General features: G+C 39.1%; 2 protein-coding genes and 1 long non-coding RNA gene across 4 annotated transcripts; 1 reads left to right on the top strand and 2 right to left on the bottom strand.

The window, feature by feature from the left end:
* The first annotated feature begins 38 nt into the window (after window positions 1–38).
* LOC306763204 lies at window positions 39–5,747 on the top strand. 2 transcript variants are annotated; one of them, XR_013771522.1, is made up of 4 exons: window positions 39–124; window positions 2,781–3,046; window positions 3,138–3,236; window positions 5,626–5,747. It is a non-coding gene; the product is annotated as an uncharacterized lncRNA (long non-coding RNA). The 2 variants fall into 2 exon arrangements; XR_013771523.1 differs by lacking the exon at window positions 5,626–5,747 and adding an exon at window positions 3,663–3,789.
* LOC306763189 (kelch repeat and BTB domain-containing protein 11) lies at window positions 2,211–6,575 on the bottom strand. Its single transcript, XM_079249929.1, has 8 exons — window positions 5,877–6,575; window positions 5,597–5,785; window positions 5,299–5,483; window positions 4,865–5,213; window positions 4,636–4,781; window positions 4,335–4,489; window positions 3,110–3,267; window positions 2,211–2,988 (listed from the first exon to the last, which is right to left on the bottom strand). The coding sequence occupies exons 1-8, from the start codon at window positions 6,159–6,161 to the stop codon at window positions 2,806–2,808; spliced, it is 1,650 nt and encodes a 549-aa protein (XP_079106055.1). The 5' UTR covers window positions 6,162–6,575; the 3' UTR covers window positions 2,211–2,805.
* Window positions 6,576–6,847: 272 nt separating this feature from the next.
* Window positions 6,848–16,428, bottom strand: chkb (choline kinase beta; the record flags this gene model as incomplete). The annotated part of the gene is made up of 11 exons (XM_079258526.1): window positions 6,848–8,461; window positions 9,580–9,661; window positions 9,746–9,846; window positions 11,404–11,512; window positions 11,635–11,722; window positions 12,741–12,799; window positions 14,710–14,814; window positions 14,896–15,029; window positions 15,375–15,488; window positions 15,635–15,743; window positions 16,181–16,428. 11 exons carry the CDS (start codon window positions 16,426–16,428, stop codon window positions 8,405–8,407), a joined length of 1,206 nt encoding a protein of 401 aa, XP_079114652.1. The 3' UTR covers window positions 6,848–8,404.
* Window positions 16,429–16,937: the final 509 nt, after the last annotated feature.

Below are 16,937 nucleotides of genomic sequence, written 5' to 3'. Positions count from 1 at the left end.
CACCCATGACATGTCTCTCTCTGTAACAAGACACCAAACATGAACAGAGCCTAACCTCGTGTGCAGTGAGGTCTGACACCTCTGCAGTTCTGTCCATGGACATGCGACATTTCACCTACTAAGAGTAAGTAGCAATCAAATGTATTAAAATAGTCTTAGAAGACTTTTTATACACCCGTAAGGCAGTGTACCTAATGGGACAAAAGCAGCTCCAAATGAACATCATACCACTCTCATAAAGTATTTGCTCAGAAAGAACTTTCACATCTTCAATGCTTTAAGAATATTTTTTGCTGTAAAATTATATAAAAATGAACAAATGAAAAGGATCATAATCATTTCTTAAGACTCTTAAAGCATGTGATCGTACCTGTGCTCTGAAAGCAGGAATGAACTGCAGAAACTTAGAACCACAACTTCCTTGCATAAACCACTTAGATGACGCAGATGCAGATAATTTAAGAAGGCAGCTACAAAATGATACGGATATGCTTTCAGAGTGGTCTTACAAATACTGTGGCAGTTTAACTTACAATATAATCTTCAAACCTATGAGTGAACTAATTTAAGAAAATCTCTAACACACCCCTTCTTCCTAAAACAACCATAAATTCAGATATATGATTCATTCTCATGTGCTTCAGATGAATCCATTTTCATTTTTATCAAAACTTCCTGGTGTGATGCTCTGGGCAACTTCCCTTTTAAATATTAGAATAAACAGTGAAGTCGTTCATTGCTGTCAGTCTCTTTCTTTGTCTTCAACAGACTTTCATATGACTGACCTTATTCACTCCTTACCTGCAGACAAGGCATGTTAAACATTATATCACAAGTATTTCATAGCTGTTATTGTCTGTTGGCACAAACACTTTACATTCAGTTCATAATAAGTTGTGAACGCATTTTTAAAATTTGACTGTAAATGAAAATAAGACAAAAAAAGTGACATCCAATTCAGATCAGCCTTTCAGGACGCTTGCATTTAAATGTAATCCATCAGTAATAATAAAAAAAAAAAAACAAAAAAAAAAAACCCTTGAGAATTTATTCTTAAATCTCATGCCTAAAAGTATAACTTACACTAACACACAATAATACTGACCCACACTGAAAAGCTGTAGAAATTTATTATTAAATCAAGCATCAAGGAGGCTGTCCTTGGACACATACACTATTCACAAAAAGTTAGGGATATTCAGCTTTTGGGTGAAATTTCACAACAAGCCTAAAATGCATTCAAACCTGTACAGGTGAACTTAATGTGATCTTCTCTAAGCTTGTAAATGCACATGTCCAACTGTTAAATGTTTCAATAAATTTTGCACAAGTTGCTGTTCTCTAACAAGGAGCTTAACGGCAAAAATCACGGCAGGTGTGTGATCCTTGAATTGACCAATAAATGTCCTGGTTCAATTAGAGCTGGTGTTTAAACAGTTGTCCTCATCATGCTGTTCACATTTTGACATCATGAGACCAAGACGACACCTAACAATGGAACAACAGTCCCTTGCCATTGCGATGCTTCAAACAGGACGTTCTCAGACAGAAGTGGCCACTGAGCTTGGAGTGTCACAGAGTGTCATCAGCAGGTTGCAACAGAGATATGGAGAGACTGGAAGAGTCACAGAAAGGCCTAGAAGTGGACGTCCTTTGGCCACATCCCGTGCTGATGACCGCTACATTGTGAACACTGCCCTGAGAAACCGGATGATGAATGCCACTCAACTCCAGGCACGTTTAAGAGAGGTGAGAGGCACCCAAGTGTCACGTCAGACCATTCGAAACCGTTTCCATCAGCGTGGTCTGCGTGCTAGACGACCTGCACGGGTACCTGACCACACCACCAGGCACAGGCATCATCGTCTTGCATGGGCCAGGAAGCATTTACGCTGGACGAGGAACCAGTGGGCCTCAGTGCTGTTCTCTGATGAAAGTCGATTCACACTGAGCAGAAATGATGGCCGGCAACGATGTTGGAGACGTCAGGGAGAGCGCTATGCATCAGCCACTGTTGTCACCAGGCCAGCTTTTGGTGGTGGCGGTGTTACAGTGTGGGCAGGGGTGTCCACTTGGTACAGAACTGCCCTACACTTTGTGAATGGTACAGTGACAAGCCCATACTACCTGAATAACATCATTAATCCAGTGATTGTGCCCCTACATGAACAGCACAGGCCTAATTTCATCTTCATGGACGACAATGCTCCTGCTCATCGAGGCCGCATCATCAGGGAACGGCTGTTGGAGACTGGTGTACCTCAAATGGAACGGCCTGCACTCTCTCCAGACCTGAATCCCATTGAAAACCTGTGGGATCAGCTGAGCCGTCGTGTAGAGGCTCGAAACCCTGCACCCCAGAACCTCAATGACCTGAGGGCTGCCCTTCAAGAAGAGTGGGATGCCATGCCTCAGCAGGCAATAAGTTGCCTTGTGAACAGCATGAGACGTCGTTGTCAAGCTGTAATTGATGCTCAAGGGCACATGACGAGATATTGAGACGTTCAAATTTTTTGTTGTGGTGTAACTACCATTGTTGTTACCTTTTGTGTTGAATGAATTTTTTGAGATGAGGAAATCAGTAGTGCATCCTTCTACTTAAATGTCTTACTTTTATGATATTATATCACTGTAGCATGAACATATTGCATTTTCCATAAATTTCACCTGAAAGCCAAATATCCCTAACTTTTTGTGAGTAGTGTATGTTATGTTAGCATATTAAAAATATATTTCTGCTAATAAAATTATTTTTATATGTTTTAACCCACATTCAACAGAAAGAAGAAATGATAAGAGCCGAACTTAGAAGTGAAGATAAAATGTGGCTTCATATCGAGTAGAGATGGGTAGAGCTGGAAGGTTTCTAATGGAGAGAGTTTGGAGATCCATCCGAATGACAGTGTTGTGCTCAATACTGGGCATCAAAAGCTGGTCATCTACAAGTGTCCCCTGCCCAGTGAAGGCTACTTTTTCTGCTCTGTGGACCTAGAGAAAAAGAGGCTCAGTGAGTTTAAAAAAAAAACAAAAAAAACAAACATACCAGGTAAGAATATAGAAAAGATCTTCATGCTGCATACATGCATAAAATAAATTCATTCTTACTAACCTGTCCCCACTTGCTTGACTGGACACAGAACGATGTCACCACATTCTCGGAGTTGTTTCCCCCAATCACAAGCAGCTGATCTGTGGCCCCCAGAAAGTAAAGAGTAGGGAGGTCTACATCTGCTCTGGTAAGGGTGGGGAGCAGTTCGGACCACGAGTCTGACAGGGTGACAAAATACAGAAATCTTTCATGTTACTTTCATATATGGGAAATGCATAAACTAAATTTTTTAAATATATTTATATTGATTTCTTGTGTGTGTGTGTGTGTGTGGGGGGGGGGGGGGGGGGGGGGGGGGGGGGGGTTGAGTTAAGCCATTCTTCAGTAGTTAAGGGTAAATAGACTTGTATTAATTTTGCACTTTTCCAGTCATGCCAACCCCTCAAAGCACATAATTCTTTCAGGGAAGCTAACAACTACATTGAATGAGCACTATCTAAAATAACTTAAACCTAAAAAAAACAAACATCTTACAGCAGTTTGAACAAAGCTAATATGCAGATTTTGGGACCGTGCCACTATTTAGACCTTCTTTTTCTGTTTTTTATTACAGTATCCTGCTGCTGATGAATCATCAGGAGCTGTTTCCACACATGTTAAAATGAATTGCTTACTGATGGCATTGCTTTTTCACTTTTTAAAGAACTGTTTTTCCAGCCCTTTCTTCCATTTTTACAGTCTCATAATATTTTGGTATTGGACCATCAGATCTATTAGATATGTCCATCATATAAATGTAATTTTTAATAAAAATCCATATGAATTTTGAGTCTTTTTTTTTTTTTTTTTATAGATAATTTGGTCTTTTGCCATCCAGTTCTGAGTAGCTGTTAGCTTAGTTTCCCTGTCGGGATTTGTCCTAGATTTTTTAAGTCACAGGTGTCGACTCCATTCCTCCAGGACCAGTATCCTGCTGGTTTTTGTTGTCTCTATGTTCCAACACACCTGAATGAAAAGAATGAACAGGTTGATAATTAGGTGTTTGGTCCATTTGATTTGAATCAGGTGTGTTGGTGCAGGGAAACCTGCCAGATAAGGGCCCTCGAGGACTGGAGTTTGACACAGTTTTCTGGCTGCTGTCTAAGACACAGACTAGTCAAAACCAGTCTACTTCAACTAATGTAAAAAAAAAAAAACAAATAGTCATTTATAGAAGCATAATGTGATCTTTTGAGTCGAAACAAAACCAGAACAAGCAGGAGCATACTCTTCTGGCTTTCTGCACCTTGCATTGTGTTGTACTGCAGTAGTAACTTCTCTCCAGTCCTTTGGATGCTACCCAGCACATATATGCAGTGTCCAAGACTGGTTGCAAGTGGCACGTCATGGGACAAGGACATGGTGAACTGGAAGTCAGTGAGGGGCAATGATGAAACAAACCTAAGACAAAAAAATTACACACATAAATGAATGATGATCTCTGAAGGGGAAATCGAACTATATGAGAAACATATAAAATATTACAACTTAATCGTGTAATTGCACAACTCTGCTGGCTGTTTTGAAGGAACAATAAAGAAACAAACCTCCATGTATCCTCCCATGGATCATAGCACTCTACAGCTGTGTAAAGAGCTGTGCTAGAGTCTGGAGTCACCAGAGAGTACAAGTACCAGCCTCCCACAGCGTAAATGCAGCCTTCACAGGCCACCGCACTGAAGTGCCTCCTGTGCTGCAAAGCAACAGATGGCGATAATTTTCTTTGGTTTTACATAGATTTGTTTTTCACAAGTTTTGAGAGCACTTTTTAAATACCTTTAATAGAGGTGATGTGGCCGCCCATGACCGCGTGAAGGGGTTATACCTGAAGGAAGCCTTGCTGAACTCCCAGCCTCTCTTCATACGTGTCCTGTAGCCTCCTATGACATACAGGTAGTTATAAAGCACCACTGTAGTAAAACACCACTTATCAGCCTTAAAAGGAAGCTCTGTGATTGGCTGCCAGTCTCCATCCTCTGGCCCTTTCCAGGTAAAAATGTGCCGGGCACGTTCTGTTTCTGGGTCTTTCCATGAAGTCAAGTTCTCCTTCCTGAGGCAACAAAAATGCTGGTCTCCTTGCATCCTCAGGGTCATAACTTCCTTTTTGTCCTCATCCTTCAGGTGCCTGAGAGGTCAAACAGTTTCAGTGACAAAAAAAAAGTTTAGAAAATGTTCTAAATGTTTTAGAAAGTCATAAAAGCACAGAATACCTGATTATGTGTGGCAGTTCCATCAGGTTTCTACTCAGATAAGTCAGTACTGTCATCTTCAGCTCAACACAAAAGAGCTCCTGAGCAAGACTCAGGTATGACAAACAGTTCAATGGACTCAGTTCATCTGCGAGGACTGACAGGCACTTTGAGAGGAAAGCCTCAGCTAGGAGATAACTGCTTACCTCAGGAGTTGAAATAAAAAAAAGAAAAAGAAAAGGAATAGTGGGAAAAGCAGGATTGGATTAAGGTCAAGTCACACAACAGCTTCTTTAAAAATGTTTCTTTGTATGTATACCTTGATGTGTGTTGCCAATTCCTCTTTAGGAACTGTGAAGTTGTGATTGAAGGAGAACTCAAGGAAGTTGTGAAAAACAGAGGAAGGCACAAGGTCCAGGTGAATGAGGCTCTCCGAGGTCTCCCTCATTCCAGACTGGGACAAAGCCCTGAAGTACTCGCTGCACTCTGAAAGTCTTTGCAGGTCCACCTGTAAAATAAATAATTAAACCAGGGTTTCTGTTGGTTAGTTTTTCATTAACTGTAATTGTTAGGAGATTTACATGTTGTTTCATACTTACGTGAAAAGCATGGGAACTAGTTTGGACTGTAACCTTGGTTTTGTTTTCATCTCCTGGGGGATACGTACGCAGCACCTCATTGGTTTTCCACTCCTCTGAGTCTGAATCGCCTCTGTTAGTGACACCTGGTGATACTAACCAGCTGTTGACTACTGGAAAAGCACTTAAAAGACTTCCAAATCCATATTTCAACCACAAGCTCATCCATTCTATGAGCACCATAAAACATTGCTGGAGAGTCTTCATTTTACCGGTAAGTTGTCTGGATTGAAGTTCATTTAACATTTATTTAGCTAAAACTGCAAATTCATTTAAAAGCATTTGTTAAAATGCAATGAGACTAAGACAGACTCCACACTAGTCCAAACATTCAGAATGACGCTACAAGTTCACAACAATGAGGAACAAAAGTTTTCTGAAGAATTTCAACGGCCACTACATCACCACAAAAACAGGAGGGAAGATGGTGAGTTTAGTCAAGACGCAACCTGAACGCCTCCTCTCTCTGCTTCAGTCAATGTACCTTTAACAGAACAAACACAGAAACAACTGAGGAAGATTTAAGAATACATGCAAGCAGAATTAGCATGGCTGGAAATGTTCTTTAAGATCTTCAGCAACAGAACTCCTTTCATTCTGCATCAGATCCAGTCGATTCCCTTAATCCTGAACGGGGTTCTTCTTTCTGGTTGATCTATTCTTGGCTACCAGAGGTGGGACAAGTGTCAGCCCTCAGGGATAAAACATGGTCCTCGCTGTGCCCTGAACATCATGGTGGGGTATTCAGATTACTTTGCAGTCAGATGACGATTGCATAAGAGGAAGCGCACATGTAGCAACACATTTCAATGCAGATTTCTTTTGCAAATGTATGAAGACAAAAGTCGTTACAGGTTCAAATCAACAAAGTTTATTCGTTTTTCATTCAGTCAGTTTCAAGTGCAAAAAATAAATATAATAAAGACAGGTTGAACAGATTATGACAGTAAAAAGCACAGCTTTAAAAACAGCTGAAGCTAGTTAAAGGGTTACTAGTTTTCATTTATTTTTTAAGGAGTAAAATAATAGAAGTCAGGAATAAAACTGGGACTTTTAGACTTTCATTAAGTCATTACATTCAATGTAAACAAGGAGATAATCTAAATAAATAGAAGCATTACACAAGCAATGAAATGAAAATTATTTATCTTAGAGGTTTATTTTAATCTCAACAAAGTTATGGAAATTTTAAAAAGGAAAAAAAAGACTTTCCACTTATTTGAGCAACAGCAAATGTTGTGTTAGTTTTCAGCCACTAGTGGTTATTGTAGCTTGAGCCTACAAATAGGTGCCAGATAGACATTTTAGTTATTGTAAAAGGTAAAAAATGAGGTGTTTGGGCCTTTCTTGCTGTGATTGTTTTTCTTTAAATTAAAAAAAAAAGAAAAAAAAAAAAGGACATATGTATTTAGTAAAAGACTGAAATAAGTTGCAAACACTGTAAATGACTAGATCAGGGGGGTCCAGCTCTGGCCCTTGAAGGCTACAATACTGCAGGTTTTCCATGTATCCCAGTTCCAACACACTCAGACGTTGTGTAGAACTTCATAAGTTGTTGGGTCTATTTAATTTGAGCCAGGTGTGCTGGCAGAGGGATACGTAGAAAAATCTGCAGGACAGTGGCCCTCGAGAGCTGACCCCTGGTCCAGAGCCAAGAAAGAATGAAGTAAATGGCAAAGCAAGCAAATGTGGAGTGAAAATGCAAAGTCAATAACAGAGACCAGAAGCAGTCAAATGATCAAATGTTTCACAACTAGTCCCCACACATTATACCTGTTCTCATGGTTAAACTAAACACTAATGCGGACTACAGAGAAACTGTATAAAAGAGTTTCACAATATCATATGCTGGATCTGTGCAACGTCTTAAGCTTTATGGACCTCAAAACAACAATTGGAGAAAGATATTTTCATGGTCCTAAGTACCTGTTACAGTAGATACAGAGTTAACATAAAGAGTGGTTAGTTCACAGTAGGAGTTACTGTTAAAGTCCATAAAAAATCTAACACAGAGCCAACATGAGAGAAGTGAGGTAGAATGACTACAGTAAAAACACGAAAAGCGGAGTACTAAACAAAAGCCCCCCACGCTGGACTCAATAATGTTGTCTTAGTAAACCTAAATGATATTAAGTTATACAGTCTGAGATTACAAATCATCCATTGTCTAGCAAGGCATCAAGCACTGGCATTTACTGACCTCTGGCATGCATAAACAACACAGCTCAAGAATTAGACATGCCAATGTCATCAGGTGGTCCAAACAAATAAAGTAAATAAATGAAAACACTCATTACACTTCAAATAAAATCTCAGTGTAGAGTGTTTGTACTTAATCTTATGTCTGTTTTGTTCTTTTAAAAACCATTATTACCTGCTTGCATAGTTTCAATAAGATGTGGATGCTAAACATCTTTAACCAACATGAGACAAGGTGGAAGAAGGACGTAAAAAGGTAGGATGGTACACTCTGAAGAACCAAATTATATTCAGGAGAAGAGCTTTTTCTGCTTCAAGTAGGCATCAAAGCGACACTGGGCATAATCCTGCAAGAGAGAGAGAGAGAAAAGGTTGGAACCACTTCTGGACACTTTCTCTAAATAAAACTTGTTTTCTAATGAATACATGTTAGTTTAACCACCTGTAATGATCACTAAGGGATATCTTGCGGTTTTAGAATCCTTATAGCAATGTTGCCCTGAGGCAACAAACCCAAATGTTGAGTGGGTGGGGGCAGATTTTATGGTTATATTAAAAGGACCACCAAACTCCTACAAAATGTTAAGATCTGCCAAGTAAAAAACAGCCCTCTGGGGTCTTCAGTAGAATGGCTGCAGATGTCCATCAGTTCAACAAGAGATTTAAAAAGCTCTACACATTATTTAAAATAAATCACTCCACGGTAAAGGAATCTATGTAACAGACTGTAATCAAATGATAGTTTATGGAGAAGTTAGGAAAAAAAATGTTTCAATGCAAAAAGAACAAGATGAAGTGTGTCACTGTGGGATCTGCAACCATCTCTGTGTTTCTGCTGTGAAGGACTGCTGACCTGTCCAGGGTGTACCTGCCTCTCGCCTAATGATTGCTGGGACAGGCTCCAGCTTCCCACAACCCTGACCTGGACTAAGTAGCTAAGAAAATAAATAAATAAATGGATGGATGGATGGATATGCAAGCTTTTCCTGCAACGGTTGGTGAGAAAGTTCATGTGTCCACTGTTGGTAAGACTGTTTAAATTAGACCCACTCACAGATGTTAAAGAACAAATAATTAGTCTTTTGATTTATCAATGCATGAAATTTTCTTTTAAAAGTTGTCTTAAGTCCCTCACTCATGGACTGCTTAGTGAATGATGGTGTTTTACTAAGAATATGATCCTCAGCACATTAAAAAAAATGACCAAAGATAAAAATGGAGGGAATGACCAGATCACACCAAGAATACCATTTAAATGTTGAGTTCCTTAAAACTGGCATCTCTCAGTTACAGAAGCTGCGCATTAAAAAGTGATTTAAGTTAAGCTGTGAAGAGTGCTGTTACAGCAGGTGATACTAGTTTACCTAGTAAAACAGATAACTATTTCAGTAGCAGACACTTATTTTCATCATTGCTGTTGATTATTAATGTATACACAGTCAGAACAAGAAAAACAACAACTTACCATGTATCCAAACTCAATGGTAGATATCTTGGCTTGAATGATGGACCACAGACCCCAGAGGAAGTGTGATGCCAATGCAAATCTACAGCATAAAATAAACAAGTTCAGGGTTCTGGTGATCCAGTAATAAACACTGACCACTGAAACCATTTCAACAATGTGTCACCTGTTTGCTTCAAGTATCATGCTCTCTTCAACTTCTGTCTGGTCCATGGCATGGTCGGAGATCCTTCCTTTTTCTGCTAAATAACTTCTTATGAAATGAAGCTGAAATAAATAATTTGTGAACTGTTAATAAAAGTAGCAGTAGCATCAGTTGCTGCTGATGTGACTGATTTCACTGAGCTCAAGTGAATTAGCACGTTCCACCATTAGATGGCAGTGGACGACCAGAACGTTTTGTAGCCTCTCAGGCTCAGGCAGGGGTGTCCAGCTCTGGTCCTCGAGGTCCTTCAGGTTTCCCATGTATCCCTGCTTCCACACGCCTGACCCAAATGAATCCGTTATTGTGCAGAACTTCATTGGCTGTTGGATCATTTTAAAGCTGGGGTAGGAAATGTTGGGGAACCAGCAAGATGTGAAAGTAGCACCCTGTCTTGGCTCCTCCCCCTCTGGTTTTGCTCCTTGCGTGATTCAAGGCTTTTTTCTTACCTTCGCCAAGGAAGTTATGTTTTTACCAGCATCTGTTTGTGTTCAAGATAACTCAAAAAGTTATGGACAGATTTCAGGAGTTGTTGGAAATGTGAAAAGGAAGAACAGATTTAATTTTGGTGGCGATCCGGATCACCGTTTGGATCCAGGAATTATTTAAAATGCCTTCACAGAGGTTTTTTCTAGTTCGCAGCTCTTTCTACCAACAATTTTCTCTTTCTCTGCTGTTTAGCAGGAGGAGGCAAATAGCCGGGTCAGGAAATCCTTCCTACATTTGCTCAGCCATGAAGAAGCTTACAAAATATAAGAAATGAACAACTTCAATTTGTCCTGAACGTTTTGATTGGTCAGAGTAAACGGAGGGGTCAAACTAGGTTTCTTATTGCTCATGATTACAAATCGTATAGACTACTTTCAGGACGAGGAACCACTTCACCCAGAGTAAAAAAACAAAAAGATGTCTCTGAGCAAGATTACCTACCCCAGCTTTACTGGAAGCCAGGTATGTTAGAACAGGGATGCATGGAAGACTTGCAGCATAGCAGCCGAAGGACCGACTGTGGACACCAATGCTCTTAGGGAATCACCTGATGACTTCAGCATCAACATCGAAACGTAAATCTATTTGAGTTTTGGCGAAAACAAGTGAAACCTTCAACCTGCTCTACAGACATTTAAAAAAAAAAAAAAAATTAAAATAACAAATGCTGCATGACTGGAAATGACAAGAAACTTATTTTTTACTTTTTTGTGAAACATTTCATTCGTCTCGTAATGCTTGCAGATGTTATCTTCTAATGTGACCATTTTAAATGGGACATTGCAGCTTTTCACTAACTTGCATATACTTTGAAAGGTAAAAGGATGTATAGTTAAAAAAACCCAAAAAAAACAATACTAATCCTCCTTTGTCACGCTTTATTGTCCTGTTATCCTGCAGAAAATAATTATATTTAACATTAAATTTGCACTTCCTTTGCAGGTAGAGCAGATTAAGTACCAAAACATAATAGGGAGTGGATCAGTCTGCTTAGACAGAAAACATACATTCCAACTTTAAATTGTATAAACATATTCATATCTTAATTTATTCATATTGTAGATTACCAAATATCATATGCTGATATGTACTAGCTGATAACTTTTGATATAAAGGAGCATGTTTTGACTCACCTGCTGCTCTCTGGTTGGATAGTTTTCTGGTGTGGCTTTGTAGAAGGGCCACTCGTTGTATGTGTAATCATACATCCACTCACAGAAATGGTTTCCAAAGTCAAAACCCCTAAACAAATAAAAGTATGATCATATTAACATTATGGTACAAGGTCTCATCCAAAAACATCGGAATGAATATCAAACAATTTATTCAGACTAAATCTATGATACAACATATATTTATTTTACCTGTAGTTGTAACTGCTGTATTCAAAGTCTATCAGCATAAGTCTTTCTGTTGACGTGGGGTCCCGGTCTTCCAGAGCCAGAATGTTTCCTGGAGTGGCAAATCAAAAAGCAAAAAACCCACCATCTTTCATTTCTGAGGAAATCTAACTGCTTCAGTCAACATCGCATTCAGACTCCGGGACAGAGATGAACCAAGTAATTTATTACCACTTTTACTTCAGAGAAGCTACCCCACCAGTCACCATGTCTACGTTAGTTTCTGTTCACTTAAAAAATACATAAAAATGCACATTCCAATAAGTCCATTATAAAACACACTTATCCATTTCTGGTGGTTTTTTTTATTTTTATTTTTTAAAAATCAACAAACATTAAATACATTCTATGGTTTGGTCTCCTAGTTTAAACAAAATAATTTAAAAAGTTATGTTAATATTTTATAGTAAACAGTGATACTTATTTGTAACACTGCCTGGTCAAACACTTGATTCTGCTCTGAAAGAGCTCAGACTGGATTGTAATGAACTAAAAACGGACCTTAATTTATCTTTTTATTGCCTTGAGATGACATTGTTGTAAACTTGTATTACATTTATAAACTTAAGTCAATTAAAACGGAATCATATCCAGTATCTTTGGGGACGAATTGGAATTTAACTCGAAACCAGTCCTGACTGTTCAAAATCCCACGCTTTGTAATTTATTCTGGTAAAAGACAACCTGTGATCAGGTCATAAACATAGAAGAGCAGTGCAACTAGCTTATCTAGCTTAGATACACTGCTTCTTTTGTGAGACTTTTCACTACTTTGGAAAACAAGCTCTGTGACTTATCACTTTATTATGACACACATTTTAATCTTATCTATTAAGCCCTGTAGTGCACACAAAACATAGGTCTGGATGCACTCAGTTGCTGTATTACCTCAAATTGAGAGGGAGTATGATGTAAACAAATATGAGCTTCCTCTAATAATAGCTACATCCTAACATGACTTTGACTTCCATAATGACAAGGGGCCCTGTGAAATGTAACAGCAGAGCCAGGGTGTAAATCAAACAGATCAAACCAGTCGTGTGAGGATGGAAACTGGATAAACTTCCTACCTTCTTGGACGTCATTGTGGCAAAACACCACTGGTGAGGGGGTTGCTTCCAGTAACTCACTGTAGTGGAGACAGCAGACAGATGAATAAAGTGGGTGATAAAAGAAAAAGAAAAAAAAAGACCAGAGAGAGTTCATTAGGAATAACAAATGCAGGTATTGAAACGTATGTAATAACTTATAGAAACCGGCTCTTCAAAAAACCTTTAAATAATGATTGTAAAAGCACAGAAACCTTTAAAACTTTATTTACTACAATGATACAAAATGATCTGATTTAAATTTGTCTGCGTTTTAAGTGGAACAAGTTGTGTCTAATTTCCAGTTTGATTGTCACTGACTAGCAGCATGGACCGAGCTCTGCAGAAGACAAACACCACTGACTTTAACACAAATATTTGCATTTAGCGTGATGCTTGCTCTGTATATTTTGTTCACCATTCACAATTTAGCATTGCTCTACAGTATCATACGGTCTAGGATCATGCAGAAAGCTTCAGATTAGTTGATTCAACAAATGCTTTTACTGTACAACTTTGTATTCCTTGGAAAGAAGACATGCATTTGTGTGTAAGGTACTGAAAACATCTGTGATATGTTCTGAGAACATAAACCAAGCAGAGCTCTTTGATCCAAAGACTCAGGTCAAGTAGTCCAGACCAGAGTCCAGACTAAACATGGAGAAGCAGGATTTAGCTGTTACGCTGTAAACAAGTGGAACAAACTGCTAGTGGAGATTAAACTCTCACAAAATGTAGAAACTTTTAAATCCAGGTTTCAATAATTTCTTTTCTCATTGCTGTGCCCCTGCATGACATCTGCACAGTAACTTTTAATTAATCTTGCTTTTAATTATTGTAATATAATTTATGGTTTTATTGTGATTTTGCTATTTGTGTTGTCTTTCTGGTTTTATTTTTACACCATCTGTAATGCTTTTAATGTTTCATGTAAGCACTTTGAATTGTCTTGTACATAAAAAGGTGGTATATAAATAAACTGGCCTTGCCTTGCAATAAATGACCTTTCAGTTCTGATCATTTAAAAACAACATTAGAATAAAATGAATAATTCCAGTGATAATTTCACCTCATGCCTGCAACAAGTTGGGACTGCTGCATATCTACAAAATAACGCTTGTCCACAGATAAAGTCTGGCTTGATTCTGCATTGGTTCCAAAGTTGAACTATCAGGCAGTGCAATCGAATAGATACTGGTACAAAGTTCAACCAATAGTCGGAGAGAGAGGGGAAAAAAAAACAACAGCTGGTAATGTCCTCATGACTAAATCCCCCAGCTATAGCCACAGTTATTCATCTATAAGCAATATCTCTGGTACTCTTAGTGTGTTGTGTTAATCTGACAGATTGTTCTGGTGATAGTTATGAGATGTAGAAATCCCACTACTCAAACCCCAGTATATATTAAGCTATTACTGGAGACTGCAACTTAGTTTAAAAAAAACAAAAAAAACAAAAAACAAACAAATATAATGTGACCCCATTTAAACCCAGCTGTTGGTTGGGTTCTCGTACTAACATACCAACAGAAACAAACAGAAAAAACAACACTTTCCTATTTCTCAAATGGACCCTTCCTTGTTCTTCCGCCTGTGTGAAACACACTGATTACTAAACCATAACTGAAGGTCTGATAAGGCAGATAAGCTGTAATTCTGTGTACACTCAACACGAAAATAGCTTGTTGCAATTTGAGACGGCTCTGAAAAAGCAAATCGTTTGTTCATGGTTTAAACAACAAAGGTGTTTATCATTATTCTTCTCAGGCATTTTGAAACTGACAAACGTGGTAAATAGTAAATGACAATGGTGACAAATGAGAGGTGTGATTCATCAGATCTTTCTCCCTAACCTTTCCAATCACAATTCCTGAGTCTTCTGCTCTGCTAGGGGTACAAAAGTACTCCTTGAAATCTTGCTTTCCCATTTCAAGCTTGCGTTTTAACTCACTGGAGACTCTTTAGCTCCGCAGGTAAGTCCATCTTCATCAACTTTTTATACTTCTTTACATGAGCTTCACGAACAAATTTGATCTTCATCACTTGATCCATGTACCTGAAGAAAACAAAAGTAAATTCTGATGTGAAAACAATGCAGGTAGTCTTTGTAGTAGGGAGCTGCAGTAAAAGTTCTTACTTGTCAATGGTCCCAAACAGCCACTTTGGCTCTTTGTTGAAGGGCATTACCATTTCATGGAAACGTGCCAGCTTGGCTGCAATCTCGGCAGAGATGGATGGATCTGAGAGCTGATCTGTGCACATTCGAGTATTCTAGGGATGAATATGCACATGAATGCATGTAAATCCTAACTGTATTTAACAAAGGACCCCAGGAGGAACAGCTGCAGCTAGCTGCTGCAAGCTAATGGGGATCCAAATAAAAGAGGAAAAAAAAAACCAGGCAAAAAAAAAAAAAAAAAGGAGAAATCAACTATTTTACAACTATTAGTCTGGTAAATCTCAAGAAAACCTGTTATAGTTTTATTTATTAGAAATGTGTTTCTACTGTATTTATTTTCTCACAGAAACACAACACTGTGTCGGTTTAGTAGAGCTATCGATAGAAGCTCATAAAACGAACTAATGCGTGACTGATGGGTAAATATGTTGTTATACCGGAAGGTACTGCTCCAAGCGTCCCTCTGGAAAGATACCGTAAAGTCTGGGCCCTAAAGTTCGTTCCGCCAGAATGGCAAACATCACACTTTCCAACACCAATGAGTCCACACCCTGCATCACAGACATACACAGGAGAGACCCATGCAGAACAATAACATGTTATGTAAAATAATTACAACAATAGCACATGGTTTTTATTACTATATTCACCAACATACTCATGGATCTTTTTACTGACCCATACTGGAAAGACTTACCTGTAAGATGGCACCATACACTCTGAGTAGGACCTGCCGAGGCTCCACTCCCACACATTGTATATGTTCAGGCAGGCTGCACAGGTACAGCAGATTACTTAGACCACCACTGCAAAACAGACCATTAGACAGTTTTATTATCAGCAGCAACACCATGAATGATTGGTTCCCATACTGGTGCAAAAGTAACACTTAAGAAACCTATGTTGTGTAATGTTAGCGTATAATTAATCGCACTGTCTTTTGAATATTTGATCATTGTACAACTGAGTAACTGATGGCAAGCAGGACATTTTTCTATCATTGTAACTTTTCATGGCTCAATGAAGGTGAGAGCAGCACTGAACTGGTAGCTGACAAGAGAGGACAAAATAAACACGACCCTTATTAAATTATTCTTCTTATTAAATTATCATTCATCACAATTATAACAACTTTAAATTGGTGGAAACAAAAAGAAGTAATCAAATCTATATTTATAAATTAATCTATAATTTTCTTTGTGTTGATTTAATGGTAAGCACATCACAGTTTGGCATTATATACCTGACGATGCTAATCTGAAAATCTCTCTCATGGAGAGTCTTCCACGATCCGGATAAGAAGTCTCGGCACCAAGCAAAGGCCCGACTCCTTGTGTCTCGGTCGACCTCCTCACTTTTCCCATCCCGGTAAGACTCTGCCTCCGAGTCTTCATCGCAGCTGGCCGCTAACATTGGGCTCGGGGTCCGTGAGTTTCTCTCAAAAACCTCAAGTGCGTTTCCCACGCGTTTCTTCTCCACCGGTGGACCCATTTCTTCTTCTGTGGGGATTGAGGGGACGTTGCTGCCCACTGCCTTGCCCAATCCCTCGTCGCCGTGACAGCGACCATGGGTTACATTTCGACAGGGCTGCATTGTGAGTTTCCGAGCGAACGCCAGAGGAGTACCGGAGGAGAATGACGGCTCGAGACGGAAGGACACGCGCACTTCGCCTGTAAATCTTCTTAACCGGAAGAACAAAACATAACTGGTTGGCCTGAACCTCATGGGGGGCAGTGATGGGCAGCGTGAACTATAAAATATTCTAATTAATGTAACGTGCTGCTGGCATACGCAAGGCTGTTTAGTTATCGTCCAATCAAAATTCAAAGTCTAACTCGACTGTCATTTCATTGGTCAATGCGCAGTGGCACATTTTTACGTCATTTCCCCCAGAAACTGAAGGTGTCTGCTGGGAAATGAAGTGAAGTCTATCATGAGTGAGAACGTGCCAAGGGTTAGGGTTAGGCCAAGTGTCAATGTCAATCCTTTAAAGCAATGTT

Source organism: Telmatherina bonti, assembly GCF_933228915.1.
Source record: "Telmatherina bonti genome assembly, chromosome: 2".
Taxonomy (NCBI): domain Eukaryota; kingdom Metazoa; phylum Chordata; class Actinopteri; order Atheriniformes; family Telmatherinidae; genus Telmatherina; species Telmatherina bonti.
The sequence above is the reverse complement of the archived record's forward strand: the minus strand, read 5'-3'. Positions and strand labels throughout refer to the sequence as shown.